General features: G+C 33.7%; 1 protein-coding gene across 1 annotated transcript; it reads right to left on the bottom strand.

Moving 5' to 3' along the window:
- Positions 1-1438: 1438 nt before the first annotated feature.
- Positions 1439-11884, bottom strand: LOC110650169 (nodulation receptor kinase). Its single transcript, XM_021805008.2, has 15 exons — positions 11469-11884; positions 9565-10081; positions 8322-8797; positions 8055-8205; positions 7459-7530; positions 7298-7366; positions 6940-7011; positions 6748-6813; positions 6474-6646; positions 5668-5894; positions 5178-5304; positions 5037-5105; positions 3469-3658; positions 2274-2406; positions 1439-2013 (listed from the first exon to the last, which is right to left on the bottom strand). The coding sequence occupies exons 1-15, from the start codon at positions 11557-11559 to the stop codon at positions 1651-1653; spliced, it is 2796 nt and encodes a 931-aa protein (XP_021660700.2). The 5' UTR covers positions 11560-11884; the 3' UTR covers positions 1439-1650.
- Between the last annotated feature and the right edge of the window lie 3809 nt (positions 11885-15693).

Raw genomic sequence — 15693 nt, 5'->3', positions numbered from 1 at the left:
CTATTGCAACCTTTATCCTTTACACACACACACACACAGATTACTACCAAGAGTATATTGGTGCTTGATACGCTGGAGCGATGTCTAGAGGTCCTCGAAGCCCAAGTGGGTACTGCAACTGCCAACCCTTCTCTTCTTACTACGTGATTTTGATTTGATGGATGGTGTTATTTTGTAGTGATTCTGCTTCCATGTAAGCGCTCCATCTTGTCTGTAATTCTGCTTGTTAACTAAATATACTTGATCTTGTATGGTATCCCTTTTGAGGTAATATATGTGTCTTCTCTTTGTGCCTCATTTTGGTGCATGTTTATGTTTAGCATTTATTTATTATTTTTTTTAATAGAATGGCCCTATGTTCTTTGAACATCTAGCGTTCGATGGATAGAATTTTGTTTCAGAATTCTTTAATGTTGATTTAATTATTCTTGGCTAGTGTAAAATTTTCCTGAATAATTGCTGCACAAATTTTCCTTGGTAGTTGTTTACACTTTACAGACTACCATTTGAAATAGGCATTTACTGTAAAAAGCGTGAGATGCTGACTGGGATTCATGTAAAGTAATTCGACCATAAGCCATTTGATCATAGAGCACACAAGGCTTCCAATCTTGTTAATTCTTAGTTGATGGCAAGTTTGCTCACCTTTGAGGGATTTTTTTTTTTTTAAATCTGAAGTTGGTGTTTGTTATACCAAGAATATCATTTTTTTGAAAATCATGGACCCATATATTTTTATGAAAATCATGCCTTTCAGTAGTTGGTTTTTCTACATTTGCTGCACGCCATTGGCCCATTGCTGATGCTTGATATCCTAAGAAGTCGTGGGAAGAGTCTTCGTGCTGGCAAACAGTAGTTTGATTATCTAGGAGGAAGGGAAATTCATACACACTGATGCTTGCATCAAATAGAACTGTATGTTTCTGTATGAACTGTGAAATCCCTCAATTGAAGCAAACTGAACTTAAACAAACAGTTCATGTAACATTAATCCTTTTGTTAGATTTGGTTCAACATCCATGCCTGACTCTAATATTTGGTAAAGCCAAACCCACTAAGATCTGAACATTATAGGTAAACCAAGACCATTTGAGAATTTTGGAAATACTTGGATAAAATGGTCTTGATTTCTAGTTTTGAGAAATTTTAATTATATTTGTTAGATACCTTTTCTGGCGTGCAATGTATTATGAGAACATACCCAATTGATTCAAGTAATTAATTGTCCTGAAGTCATTGGAATGAATTTGAAAGTATAAATCTCAATTTAGATATTGAGTTCTTTAACAGGTCTTCCTGTTTTAAATAAAAATAAGTTAGATGCTTTGACTGATTTTTATATCTCCTGCTGCCAAGATAGACAATGATCTACCATCACCTAGTTTTTAACGATTTATCCTAATCTTTATGGTTGTACTTCTAATGTAATGCAAACCCATAATACATAGAGTAAACTTTTTATTGCAAAAGGTAGATTCTTTAACTTGACTATTAAGGGAAAAATTGAAAAACTTGAATTTAATGGAATAGATGGATGATCTCTCATAAAAGAGCATTGGGAATAATCCTCAAATTTCCCTTCTGTAATTCATCATATGCTGCAACTAAACTGACAATAATTTTCCAATTATTATCTTCTGAACCCTTCTACTATCTGGGTTCTGGAGGAGCCATCGCTTGTGTGTTAATCGGTGAAGGTTCTGTTGGGGTTGGAGTGGGTGGTGGTATAACATTCTTCTTGTCTGTGACTATCGAGAAGCGATTGGAACCTCCCAAGCTGTACCCCCCTATGCTGTCTATGGACTTCATATACTCAGATGCATTGTTCTCTATGATCAAAGCATCTTCCAACTCCCTAACAATGTCAGCCATGCATGGTCGATAAGCAGAGAAGGGCTCAATGCATGCCAATGCAGCCTCAACCACTCTCCACATTGCCTCTGCATGATATGCTCCCTTTATGCTAGGGTCCACAATTTCATCAATCTTTGACTCCCTTATAAAGGGTTTTGCCTGCAAGCATAGTTTTTCTTTTTGTTTAGAATGATATTCAGATCTTTGATACCTAAAAGAAAAGGGGTAGGTGGGAAGGGTTTGGGGGGGGGAAGAGAGAGAGAGAGAGAGAGAGAGAGAAAGAGAGATCAATGCAGGCAATAATATCAGGCTTCAGGAAGTAATGAGTTAAGTCATAGGTTGTTAAGATTAAATATGGCATCTGGAAGAGAAGCATGATAAACATAATTCCCTTTAGGCAGGAGAAAGCGTGAACATACCCATTCAACCAAGCTCCATTCATTCCGTGGCCTGTGGATGTTGAGAGGTTCCCGAGCACTTACAATTTCAAGGAGAACCACCCCAAAGCTAAAGACATCACTTTTTGCTGATAGATGCTGCGTTGAATAGTACCTGAATGATAGAAATATCAAATAGGATTTAGTGACGGAAATTTTTTAAGGTTATTATGGCTTCCTTTTGAAAAGCTTGTGACCAGCATTGACATCCCATTCAGCAACATAAACTTTCTTAGCAGCTGTGGAGAAAACATCCAATGTGCATTTGTTTGTGAAGGGTTACATAAGAGACAATTGTTGATTGAAGCATTATATTTCTTGCTCGTGGTAAAGGAAGAAAATAAAACTTGAGATAGAGCAAGTTAAAGACTCAAGAAATATAGAATTGTGGTGTGAAGTCCGTATAAGTTTATTTGAGACTGTGTTTAGTTTTTTCTAGCCCTTACAGACTCCTATATTTAGGCTTATTTAGTTAAATTATATGCTGTTGCAGTGTATTTGTAATTTTAGCATTCAAGGAGATCATATTATTTTCAACTTTGCTGGAATAGACTGGGTTTTATTATCTTGTGTCGTATTTTGAGTTGTAATCCAGTCTTTCATTATGTTGTAGGGGTCCTAGGAGTACCTAGCCTTTTATCTTTTGAGTTTTGTAGTTGGAATCAAAGTCCCTACGTGGTTTAGGAATAATAGAAACCTCTATATTTATCCTTGTAATCTCTTTTAACAAGCAGCTAATTTAAAGACTTTTCCAGTTGCTTTTTGGGGTCGTATGATGCTATACGAACTCTAACTGAGATGTTTGTCATAGGAAATCAGCTATGTATCATGTAAATATTGTTTTCCTAAATTAGCTGGCATAGCTATAGGGATATATTCCTATTTAGTTCCTAAATAGGTTGCATAATTATAAGCATTCTTGTATATAAATATGCATCCCTTTCATTTTTGGAATATGCAGAATTTTTCACAACAATGTTGATGGGATCTTTGGATGTGATACATATGGAATTCTAAGAATGAAATTAGAATCTTGCAGCTTTTTCATATTCTCTAGTAAGCTTCAATGCTAGTAAGATCTGAACTTTTTTTTCTTCAATGCTTACCTGTTCTACATCAGTAAGCATAGCTGATTGAATTTCAAATTGATATTCGAGTCTATGAAATGTGTACTTACTCTGGATCCAAGTAGCCAGCAGTGCCTCTTACTTCCAGAGAAGCACCACTGTCCCCTTCCTGAGGAGCATATTTTGAGAAGCCGAAGTCTGCCACCTTGGCATTCATGCTTTGATCTAGAAGTATGTTGCTTGACTTTACATCTCTGTGTATAATGCAACGGCCAGAAAATGTATGAAGATGTGTCAAACCTGAATAATGAAAAATATCCTTTAAACATTCTCATATTTTTCAGTTGTTGTCAATTACAAATGCATAAAAAAAGTTAAGGGGAATAAACCAAAAACAGGACCTGGGTTAATCAAACAATGTGATTTTGATAAACTTGTGTCAGAATATAGTGTTAACTGGAATTCACTTTTTATTGACTGGAATCCATAGCATAGAATATTTTTTTATGATCTACTATATCATTTGCACGCTTGTTGTCCGTTACTTCTTCCCTAATAACAAGAGAGAATTTGCTGGTGACATGGTTGATTTCTCGCTTTTTTAGGGCCGAATAATCTCTGATTTTTAATTTGTGGATCTCCACCTCCAATTTTTTATATTAGAAAAAGTTTTTCCTTAATGTGCATTTTGCTAATCAATCCAGAATTTAGCTGATCTCCGATATTCACTGTTTTACTGACATCAAATTTCCTAGAAAGTATCTTTGCACTTCATTCTGTAACTGGTCACAATCGTTACTTAGAGCAGTCTTTTCAATTAACAGAGTTGTTGCCTGAATAGAATAAATTTTAGATGTCAATACAGCGGTCTGCTTTTTCCATACTCCTTCAGCTTTTGTATAGTTGGGCAACAATAGCCACACCATCTGACATTGTTATTTTTTATCTTGAATCTATATGGTTGCCTTGCAATAAACATTTTAGAATTGAAGATAACACTTATTATTGCAAATTTCATCACTTATAATTGAGAACTTCATCTTATTATTGCAAATGTCATCTTTCACATCCAGGTCTTCAAAACTATATATGAAAGGAAGGACCATGTGGATTTGTCCCCTATATTTTTAGGATGGGGTGTGGCTTTTATAATCCATTGCATGCCTGTGTCCTGATCCAGAGTGATAACCCTAGTTAGACCTGTTTATCTTGTTTGGCCATCTTTATTTTGATGCAGCATTTAGCTATGCATGCCCTGAAGCTACATTTGTGTCAAAGTGTTCCTTTTCACCGGCAAACTATTCTTAGTGAGCCTCTTGTATTTTTTGAAAAGAGCAGAAGTCAGCACTGACATGTGCTAAATTGTTGATGCTCATAGATTGTATCTAATAGTGTCACAACATTGCCCCCACTTCACAGACAAAATTCTAGAATTAAATGCGTGTTTTTATGTTGCCTGTGAGTGTTCCTTGGTGAGTGGTCAGCTCTCCTGCTTTAAGGGGCATTGGTGGAAATTATGTGACTGTTTTTAACTGAGACCTTGGATCTTATATTCATAACACAGTAATGTTTGTCTAGGAAAAAAGTTGAGCTTAATTTTCATGTCAGATTTTGGTATTCGGGTAGAAGTTGAACACTAGAAAATAATAAATGCTTAATATCCCTACTAATTACTTGCCTCGAGCAGCACCAAGAGCAATAGAAAGTCTGGTTGGCCAGTCCAGAGTTTTCCTTTTAGCTGCTTCCCCTGTTATGCAAATAGTTATTAAAAAGAGATGAAAGTTGAAACAAAATAGATAGGGCTTTTGATGAGAAGTACCATATAGGCGATCTTGCAGAGAGCCATTGGACATGAATGGATAAACAAGGATTTGTTGGTCATTTTCACAACAATAACCTAGAAGGGGTACCAGATTCTCATGACGGATAGATGAAAGAAGGTTTAGCTGTGGCATACATTGGCAATAATTGTCAGTTGGTATATATTTTAGATAGAATGAAATCCTAATTGTGGAGTTATGCAGAATGGAGATCTACTTTAATCTGCTTTTATTTTCCCTGATAAAAAAAAATATATTGAATGGATGACAGACCAAGAAATGTTAAGAAGGGATGTCATTTGATTAAATCTGAATGATTGTTATGATACACTAATTTCTATTGGAAAGTGGATACAATTGCAAGAGTGAAATGGAAAGTGATAAGCATATCTATGGGCCTAGAAGAATGTTTCTATTTGACATAGGAATAATAAATTTAGAGCTAGTATGTAATAGACAGAAAATTACAATACAAGTGCTTTGTTATACCTCATTTTCAAATTCCCGAGTTCCTTGAGTTGAGGTGGATGACCGGACCTTCACTGCCACCTCTTGACCATCAGGTAGTGTGCCACGGTATACTGATCCAAAACCACCTTCACCTATTAAGGTTTTATACTTGTGGGTGGTATTCTCTATGTATTCTAGGGTAAATATTTGAATAGTTATCGACTTCAAAGCTACATCATCCAAGCTTGGCAGAGAGAAAATGGCATCTGCATATGTAGGAAACTTTTGTTGAGACTTGAGAGATGCTTATTTTTCCCTAGGAGTATAGGACACATAGCAAAAGAATATTTTATTGACCAAAACAACAGTTAGCTGTAAAGTTGATTGAGCAATAAGCAAACTATAGACGTGTGAGTGCATGTATGTAAAAATTTATGTGTGCACTGCACATACAAGTACTTGCACTTGCTTTTGTCATCCCTATGCATTTTAAACTGGATGGAATTTTTTTGTTGTTTGTAGTACTGCTTTGTATGTCAAGATGATAAGATCTTTGATTGTACTTTATATGCTTCTTTATTCAAGTTTTTCTAGGCATGTTTGTAAATAATTTCCATAGAATGGAAGAAATTCTCGGCGATTATATCCTATAGATGATATCTCTGCATGTACCACGTTAAATTATAATGGACCTGAAAATAACAGAAACCAACTCAGGTTAATGCATTTGTGATAAACAGATAAAACGTACCGGGAACTGAAATTATCTAAACTTGAAGATCTAAGTTAGAGGCAGATGCTATGATTTGAGACTGTCAGCCAACATTAATGATGAATTTACTCACTCTTTGTCATAGGGAGTAGTTTTACATCAAAGTTTCCCATAGCCATGAACTTTTGTCTGTAAATGCAAACAAAAGCAAATCCAAGTGCCAATATGAAGGATCCACATGCGACAGTGCCTATGACAATTCCTTGTATTTTACTTGTTGATCTTTGTTCGACACATGCCTCATAACTGAAACATAATACTTGGGTATTAGATATATCTTCCATTCTTGAATAATGAATACTGAATCTTTATGTGCACTGTTAAGGCATAGATTTTCAATGTCATACTCTGTAGCAAGTCTTGAGCAGTTAAAACTGAGAGACGCAGTGCTGAGAGAATTGCCTCCACAGTATCTGGGGGAGCCAGGATGTGAGTGGTTAATTAAACATTCAACAGTAAATTATGGAGGAAGCTCCATTTAGATAGACACTTTCTTTTAACATATTAGGAAAAAAAAAAAAAAAAGGCTAGCAACTTACAGTATTGTCAAATTTGGAAGCGAGGTCAAAGAATTTGGAAGAGATCCATCCAGTTCATTGTGGCTTAGATCCCTGATAAATTGAATGTAAATCAGACAGTGGCATGTACTGTTGTAAGTAATATGAATATTTGCAACACTAAAAAACTTCATGCCATAAAACGTAGAAATTATGCTGTACATGCTCATTCAAGTATGAGGAAAGAAGAAAGAAGAAAGAAGACAAATTAGTATTTCTTAGCACTAGGGTAGAACTTCATAATTCTTAGTTCTCATATTCCTTAAAAGCTTGCAGATACTATAATGTCGATAGAAAGCTATTAATCTGATAGCTAAAGAAGAAAGAAATGGACAATTACACTGATGTTAACTTGGAGTACGATGGGAATTCTGGTATCTTGCCAGTAAATTCATTGTTGCTAACATTCCTATGTACCAAAAACAGATGAGAAACTATAGTTACTACCAAGAAGAAAACCAATATAAGAATGACGATAGATAACAGCAACATAAATCTTACAATTGCATTAGGTTGTTCAGCCTAGTAATATTAGCTGGAAGCTTCCCACGTAGATGACTTGAGGAAATATCCCTGGAAAGCATCACAAATTAGAATATTACAGCGGATAGAAATGAGAAGAATTGATGGGAAAAGTAAGTGCTCTGACAATAAAGGGATAAAAGTTTAGCTTCAATTTTTGTTAGTTACATTAAATCATACTTGTCTGGTATTCATTTGTCATGAAATTTTACTATGAAGAACAAAAATAGATATAGAACATACAAAAAGATGATTTTTTTTTAAGGCACTTCAAATATCATTAATAAATCATTTGATTCATCTAACAAATAATTTTAAACCATAGGGATACCTTTTCCAAATATAAATTTAATGATATTATAGTAATGATACTAAAACAATTGAAAATTGAGAACTCATGGTACTAATATGACCAAAAAAATTTGTCCCTTGGCCGTGAACTGTAAGTTTTTTTTTTTTTTTTTAACTTTCCCAAAATGAGAAGTACCCTTTTAAGTTTTAACATGAATGTACAGAATCTCATGTAAGAACCATGATAGTTTCCAGTTTCCCCAAAGAAGAACGGAAGAACTTACAGGCTGGTGATCACTTTGGCCCCATTCATGGGTTGGCATGTCAGACCTTTCCAAGGGAGGGGTAGACATGGGTCTCCTGACCAACTCTGCAACAGTTGATTTTCTTTATTATGCGAAAGCAGTTCATCTCTCACCATCTTTATTGTGTCCACTGAAAGAGACCAATTTAAGTAACAGTAGGCAAAACACATTGACTGAACTATACCATTATTGAAGCATAAAAGAAATCAAATTTTGGGTTTAATACGTTGCAACTCTTGAACTTACCGTCTTGCTGGTTAGTTCCTTGAATCCATGGGTACACTTGTAGGATCTCATAAGCATTTAAAATGGGCCCAAAGACAGACCTATTTGTAACCTTGACTAGGGTCAAATTTAGAGACCCTTTTGCTGTGACATTCAGTTCAACTACATTATAATGTGATCCATTGGCCTGTATGTCAAATTCCTTCTGGTGAATCTCATTGTTAATGTATATGTTAAACACCCTTTGTTGAGGTTTTATAGTGAAATTAAGCTCAAGAAAGTAGAGGAACAGAGTGTAGTTGTGGTCTTCTGCATCAAGGCTCCTGTGTAGGAACTCCAATCTGTCTGTATGTGTTAGTGCTGTTTGGAGAACTTTAAGAGGCACTGTTGTGCTATCATTAAGGATGTTGGATGTAGCTGGTGTCGGATCTGGTGATATCAAAACTGTATTGTTGTCGAGTTTTTCCCAAATTCTATCAGAATAGTCATCTGGGTACCTGAAATGGGCAAGTATAAAACTTAAGTAATATGATTTTAACATTCACAAATATGTAGTTATTATAATGTTGCCTTACCATATGCCTTCTCTTTTTCTTCTGCTGTACAAGATAATAATACAAGATTCCTACAACTCACTGATTTTTACAATTCAGTTTATGACTTTATGTATACATTTTCTTGAATTTGAAAGGAAAAAGGTCATGAGTTTATTATAGAAATGGTTATGGTTTGGTGTTTACTTTTCTGAAAGAAGTTCAGGAAGGGGATGAGGGTGAAAGCCTGTATTGGGGTGGGGTGGATAAATTCAATCTTTTCATTGTAATATATTTGATATATTCAATAAACTTTTCTGATTTCCTTTTATTATTATTGTTGTTATTATTATGAGGTATTTTGCTTCAATCTCTTTGGCTTTAGGATTAATAGTTTTTCCCCCCTTATCCTACACGTGAGAGGGGATATTTTGTGGTGTTCTGAAGAGAGCTAGTGCTAGTGGCACTATGGTGTCATTTAGTTAAATATACTTTTGTCAAGACTGTTATCTGAAAGCTCGGGTTTTTCATTTGTGTTCTTTCACAGGCCCTTCCAAATGAAAGAATAGCTCTTGCTTCATTTTGGTTTCAAATGTCCTTGTTAGTGGTGTATTAGGAGACATGCATTGCTTTCAGGGCTTCATATAATTCTACTTGTTTCAGAATTTCTATTTATATCCATTTCAGCAGACAATCTTTACTTTTTTCTTTCCAAGAAAGAGCTGACGTACCTGATATCATCTACTGCATTTCCTACATCAATTCTGCTAACCAATTTCAAAACATCAGAAGCTTTTCCCTGTATGTTTAAATACTCCGAATATTCCAGGGGCCTGAGTTCAAGCTGTGAAATGTATGGGTATCCCTTGTCATGCACTAAGCAAAAATCAATATACCGATGTGTAGCTCTAAAAATGCCCTCGACTGTCAAATTCTCTACTGTGTTCACTGTGCTTATTTGTGTGACACCAATCAAAACATCAAAGGAGCACAAAGATTCCACTGAATCTCCATAAAGAAATGTAACCCTTATTAGATAGTCTTGGTCCTTATTTGTTGGTAAGTTATAACATCTCTTCCCTGAATCAATTTTGAAAACCCGAACGTCATAGCTAGTGGAATTTGCTTCTGCCCTGGTTATATGTCGGCAACTTGCTTCATCTGGGAACCATCCAGAATCTGACATCCAACTTATTTTGTTGTCATCTGTAGAATTTGATGCAGCGCAACATTTGATGCTCACAAAACCTGCATGAAATACCAGGTTTAGTGTTTGGTATAATATTCTATTTTTATAAAAAAAATCTTATATCTAATAAATTTATAATATTGATAAATACATAAAACAATTAACAATATATTAATAAATATAAAATAAATTCACGTCTCATAATACAGGAGATTTATATAATATACATAGTGTCATTATTAAATGTATAATAAATTTAGATATTAAAAAGAAAGTATAAAAATATAAAATATTTTATATAAACATATTAATTACAATTTAACTTTTTTGTTAAATAATAGAAACATATTAATTGAAAAAGAATTTAAGGAATGAATAACAAAGGCCAACTACTACTTTTTTTTAGCATTCTTTTTTATTTTTAATTTTAAATTTAGAAGGTGAATAGGTGTGGGAAATTAATAAAAATGTGAAATAAGTAGAAGTGGGTGATTGATAGCAAATTTTTTGATAAGGGCATTTTAGTTCAAAAAATATTATTATTTTAGCTTTGAGGAATTCATTTCAAATTCTATTATAAGTAAATTCATGAAATTGAATTCTAAATTATATTCAAACCAAATAGATAAATCATGCAAAATTTTATGGAATGGAATTAAACCGAACATAACCTATTATGTTTGTTGAGATACTATCTTGATTTACTCCTTTTTAGTTGTATTTTAGGCTAATTATAGATTATAATCAGCTGTAAATACGTAATTAGAATCATTGTAATTTTGATTATCTTCCCATTTTGTATTCTTCAAAGATGTATAAAAGCATATAAAGCCTGACAGATTGAATCAAGCTTTTCCACCACAATTTCTCCTCTTCTTTAATTTCAACGTTTGTCCAGGGCACTATTAATAAAACTATTCCTGAATTTTTATGTGGTATACTTTTGTTTATTTTAATTAAGAACATGCTAGTAAAACTCAAAATATAGTACTTGATTTCTGATCAATTGTTTGTTTCACATCTTTCAAGGAAGATCTAGTTTCTGTAGTGATTAGAATCGTGATTAGAATCCTCCAGTATCTAGTAGATTAGCTGCAAACTCATGGTTTTGAAATATATTATTAATGGTGGACCAGAATTGGTGTTCATTACATGAAACATGCCTGTAAGTTTAGGTTTACCATTTTAACATTTAGAGCAGATTGTGAGATCAGGAAAAATTAAACAAATTATGCATCAGAAATCAGTTCTACAAAATGAAATTTCTCCAGGCAACTTTCAGAAGAAAAGATCATTATTTATCAGATTCCAGGATTTTACCAAAGTAAAGATTAAACATGATGAAACCTGATCTGAAATTTATATGAATTTGTCAAGAATTTGAACTCTTCCATATGCATTTAACAATCATGAGACTTCAGCCAATTTAGGAGAGACGGTACTAACCTTCTTCTGCACAAATCAATGGAATAAGTATGAACAGGAAAACAGTAAAACTATCGACACTTTTTACAATCCAGTTATGCATTCCCATCATCTTCTCATCTTAAACGGTGCTCGCCCCATCTGGTCATCAAATTCATAATCAGACTAGCCGTTTTTGCAGGTTGTGAATTTTCCTGTACTCCACTAGCTCAAACCTGCAGTTTTCTTGTCTGAGTGAACCTATAGAGACAGATTTAGCTATATTCTCTCTGATGCTTGAAATTGAAATCTAAACAAGAAACCACGGCAACAACAGAAGGGCATCAGAGAGGAGAAAATTTTGAGGAAAAAGAGGTTGATAACAAAGGTTTGACTTCAAATATAGAAATTAGAGAAGGAAGGAAGATAGATGAGAAGGAGCTTGAACTAGATTAGAATAATCCAAATTTGATAATCACTTTATGATTATTATTATTATTATTATTATTATTATTAAATATTTGATTGGTGGTGTGGGTCTAATCATTTATAGTCAATTAATCAATGTTTGTTGTTATTGGGTGGAGCCACCTTTCATTTTTGTCTGTCTCTTTGTCTGTTACCATGCATGAAACATCATGGAAATGCCAGTTTGGTTCCTACAGTAAAACTCCGTCTATTACGGTTACGTAAATTATTGGAAATTGACGTGTTTGACAGATAGGAAAGAAAATTTCCTAACAGGACATGTAGCTAGCTAGTGTTCTACTTGGTCAATTTATACGTTGGACCATCAACTTGTTTCTTTTGTCCTTTAATCATAGTCATTTTATAATCTGAATCTGATGATTTGTGAAATTTCACAGTAACCGTGTTAACTGTTCTTACAAGGTTCAAAGAAAAGACCATGAATAATTTAAGCATCAGAAAGTTGTTCTTGTCTTCCAATTTAATCATTTATTTTAAAGATTTCTTTAACTTCATTTGCTATGATTTGTTCTAACTTCAAAGCAAAAAATGGAATTTTATGACTGTTTAAATAAGTTGAATGTTGTCTTCCATTACGTTGGTCCAGTTCACACTTGAGTTTCTTGTTACAGAATGAAGCAAGCCAAGGGCTTTTGTGAATGGTCTTTATGTTATACCAACCTGGGAATGGTTCAATGAAATTGGGTTGTTTTTACTTGGGAAATGATGAAGGAATCATAAATTTATTTGGGTTTCATTGCGATTACAAACGTGATAAAATAATATTTATATCTCATGATGTGGATTTGACGCTCATAAAGAACTATTAAAATGGTATCCTTGCATTTACACCGTCCCTTAATTCTGATGTCAGAGTTGAATCTTCTTTTCAAGGATTTGGGGACTTAACAAATTAAGGAAATTTTTTTTTTAAAGAAATAGATGGTTCATTGATAGAAAAATACCAGACAAAGTTAAGCCCAAAGCCTAAATACAAAAAAGTCTATCCACAAGCCCAACCTCCAAGCTCTACCATAAAGGTTCCACCAAGCCGATCACCCAAGCCCAACCCACCATCAAAAACCCTAGGATTTAATGGGTATTTGACTCGCAGAGGAGGATCTGGCCAAATACTTAAAGTAGCACTGCTCATGTACACAAGAACGAAAACGTCGAGCCAACAATCGCTTGAGAAAAGCAATGAACTCGAATGCATAACTTGAGGAGGACCTCCACCAGAGAAAGCCAAGCAACTCTATTGAAGCCCAAGGAAAGTCCCCCCGCAAAACAACAATTGCTTCCCTAATAGGACTAAGTCAAGAACCTTTGTTCACCACTTGAGAAGCAGATTCGAGGGAACAAGGCATGGAATCAGAGATACAACAAATCGACATAGACGTTGCACGGAGGGTGAAGATGGCAGAGCTTAAACGGCAATGTGCCATGAGAGGCTAAGCCAACTAAAGACCCCAAAGAAACCAGCTTCTACATCCTCAGACCCTTAGACGAGCAAACATCACACTCTTGTCGACTGCTAGAAACACACAAACAGCCCTTACCAACTTTCAAAGAATCACCCTCACCGTTAACTCGGTTGCTGCAAACTAAACAAACCCAAACAACAAAAATTATTTACACCCCGACTTGGCGGCACGGAAGGTGTAAAACCACGCATAGAAAAGGAGGAAGCTCCCCCGTCTAATAGGGGTAGGGAAAGCCTCGAAACAGGCAGAAAGAAAGGAGACTAAGCTCCTTGGAGAACAACAAAAAGCATAGCAAATTCTCTAGACTAGAGAGAGACAACCAGGAGGTTTTGTATTAATAAAGGATCAGTTAAATGTGTCTACTAGTGTTAAGAGAAATGAGATATTAGGATACAAAATATTGAAATCGGTGTGCTAACACACATATATAGTGGGAGGGGCATTCACCCCCACCACCACCCACCCCACCACAAACCCAACTCCCCCCTCCCCCCCCCCCCCCCCAACCCAAGCCCACCTTCTCATTTTTTTTAATACATATTAGATGGCTATCTTCTTTTGCAATATATATATATATATAAAGCTTTAATAGTTTAATTAAATTTAATATTTAAAAATAGTTTTACGACTAATTATAAAAATAGATTAAATATTAAAACTAATTTTTTTCATAAAATTTATCTCTATTTATTTTATTTTTAGTTAATTTTTAGTTAATTTGAAATCCAAAAGAAATTCACACATCATTCAAAACAATATGAGCTTCTTATATCCTATATTGTTTTTTTGATGTCTTTATAGCATGTATTTTACTTAACATTTAACGTATACTAGGTTAAGTCTATTAATTAACTGTAGTATGGACTTTTTTTTTGTTAAGTTTTTTTGTTTATTTAAAATTAATAAAATATATGATTTATTAAAAAACAATAAATGTTAATTTTAATAAAAATTGTAAATTATAAAATTTATTAATTATAATAATTATATTTCTATTTAAATTTTGACTCTTCTATATTGAATCATGCTTCCACCCCTGTATAGGGGAATGGAGTTTTTAACTTGGATGATTGCTTTGATGTTGAATGTGGTTATGTAGCAGATGATGATGGGTTTACCAATACAAGAATTCAAAGCAAGAGTTTGTTGGCTGTTTCTGCGCATCTCACTTGGTCTCTTTCATTAGCTTGCTGGTTGTATCTTCTTGATGCTTTCACTTTTGGTTTGAATTGTTCTTGGGCTGTAAATATGGTTTAGGCTTATAATTAATCTGTTTTCTCTTCAGATTTTTTCACTTAGCATATTTTATTATAGGTCGGTTGTTGTGGATGGGTTACATGCTAAGTTCAAGTACTGGAATATGCCTCCCTTTATGCTTATAGCAGTTGAATTAAGTACAGAATAAGTTAATCTAATTAAGGTTCTTTTAAGCGGCCTATGACTTAAGCCTCTTACCACATATAATATTAAAAGATTTGTCAAATTTTAAATTTAGTTTTAATTATTACGAATCATTAAATATAGATTTTATATCATAATTAATGTGTGTGCAATATATAGCTGTACACTTGACCTAGCTAGTCCAAGTTATCTACAAGAAGCTCTGCCCAGCAAGGTAAGCAACTATGCATCGATGCTTGCTATGGTTGGCAAGTATATTCCAAGCATTAAACTTTGTCTATTGCTGATACATATATATTCGATAAAAGGTATTTTCATGACAGAATTTTAAATTTCTACTCATTAGAGTTTAACAATTTTTTTAATGCATCATTAAAACATATCATCCAAAAACTTTAATATGCAATTGATCTTATCTTTTAATTTTGTTAATAATATCATCAACTTCAGAAATGAAAATATATATATATAATTCATCATCATTGTTTTTTTGTGTTTTATTGTGAAATTTTTGAAATTATTTAAATATTGTTTAAGACAAAATTTAGCTATAAATATATAATGAACTTTTTTTTAGTAGGAGAATGGAAAGTGGAAACTTAAATATGGATCTGTTAGGTGAAAAATAGGGGAATTTACCGTACAAGGGTAAGTTAGAAATAAAAATTATTAAAAAAGGGTGCGGTATGAAAAATTTACGAGAACAGGGTGAAAAAAAGTCAAAAGCCTAAAAACGCTAATTAGCGTTTTAATATCCAAAACGCTATTAATAATAGCGTTTTGTGCCAAACTAAAAAAAAATGAAAAAAAAAAGCTGGACGCTACTATAAGTAGCGTCCAGCTTTTGTTTTTATTTTTTTAATATTTTAAATAAAATAATTAATATAATAATTAATATTTTATTAAATTTTAAT

This window comes from Hevea brasiliensis, chromosome 7 (assembly GCF_030052815.1).
Source record: "Hevea brasiliensis isolate MT/VB/25A 57/8 chromosome 7, ASM3005281v1, whole genome shotgun sequence".
Taxonomy (NCBI): Eukaryota; Viridiplantae; Streptophyta; class Magnoliopsida; order Malpighiales; family Euphorbiaceae; genus Hevea; species Hevea brasiliensis.
Note: the sequence above shows the minus strand (reverse complement) of the source record. Positions and strands in the feature narration are given on the sequence as shown.

Coding starts and splice junctions, on each gene's coding strand:
- LOC110650169 (XM_021805008.2), bottom strand. CDS start 11,559: ATGATGGGAATGCATAACTGGATTGTAAAAAGTGTCGATAGTTTTACT. Junction 6,814..6,939: donor CTTCCAAATTTGACAATACT/GTAAGTTGCTAG, acceptor TGGCTCCCCCAG/ATACTGTGGAGGCAATTCTC. Junction 3,659..5,036: donor TGCTCTTGGTGCTGCTCGAG/GCAAGTAATTAG, acceptor TTCATTATTCAG/GTTTGACACATCTTCATACA.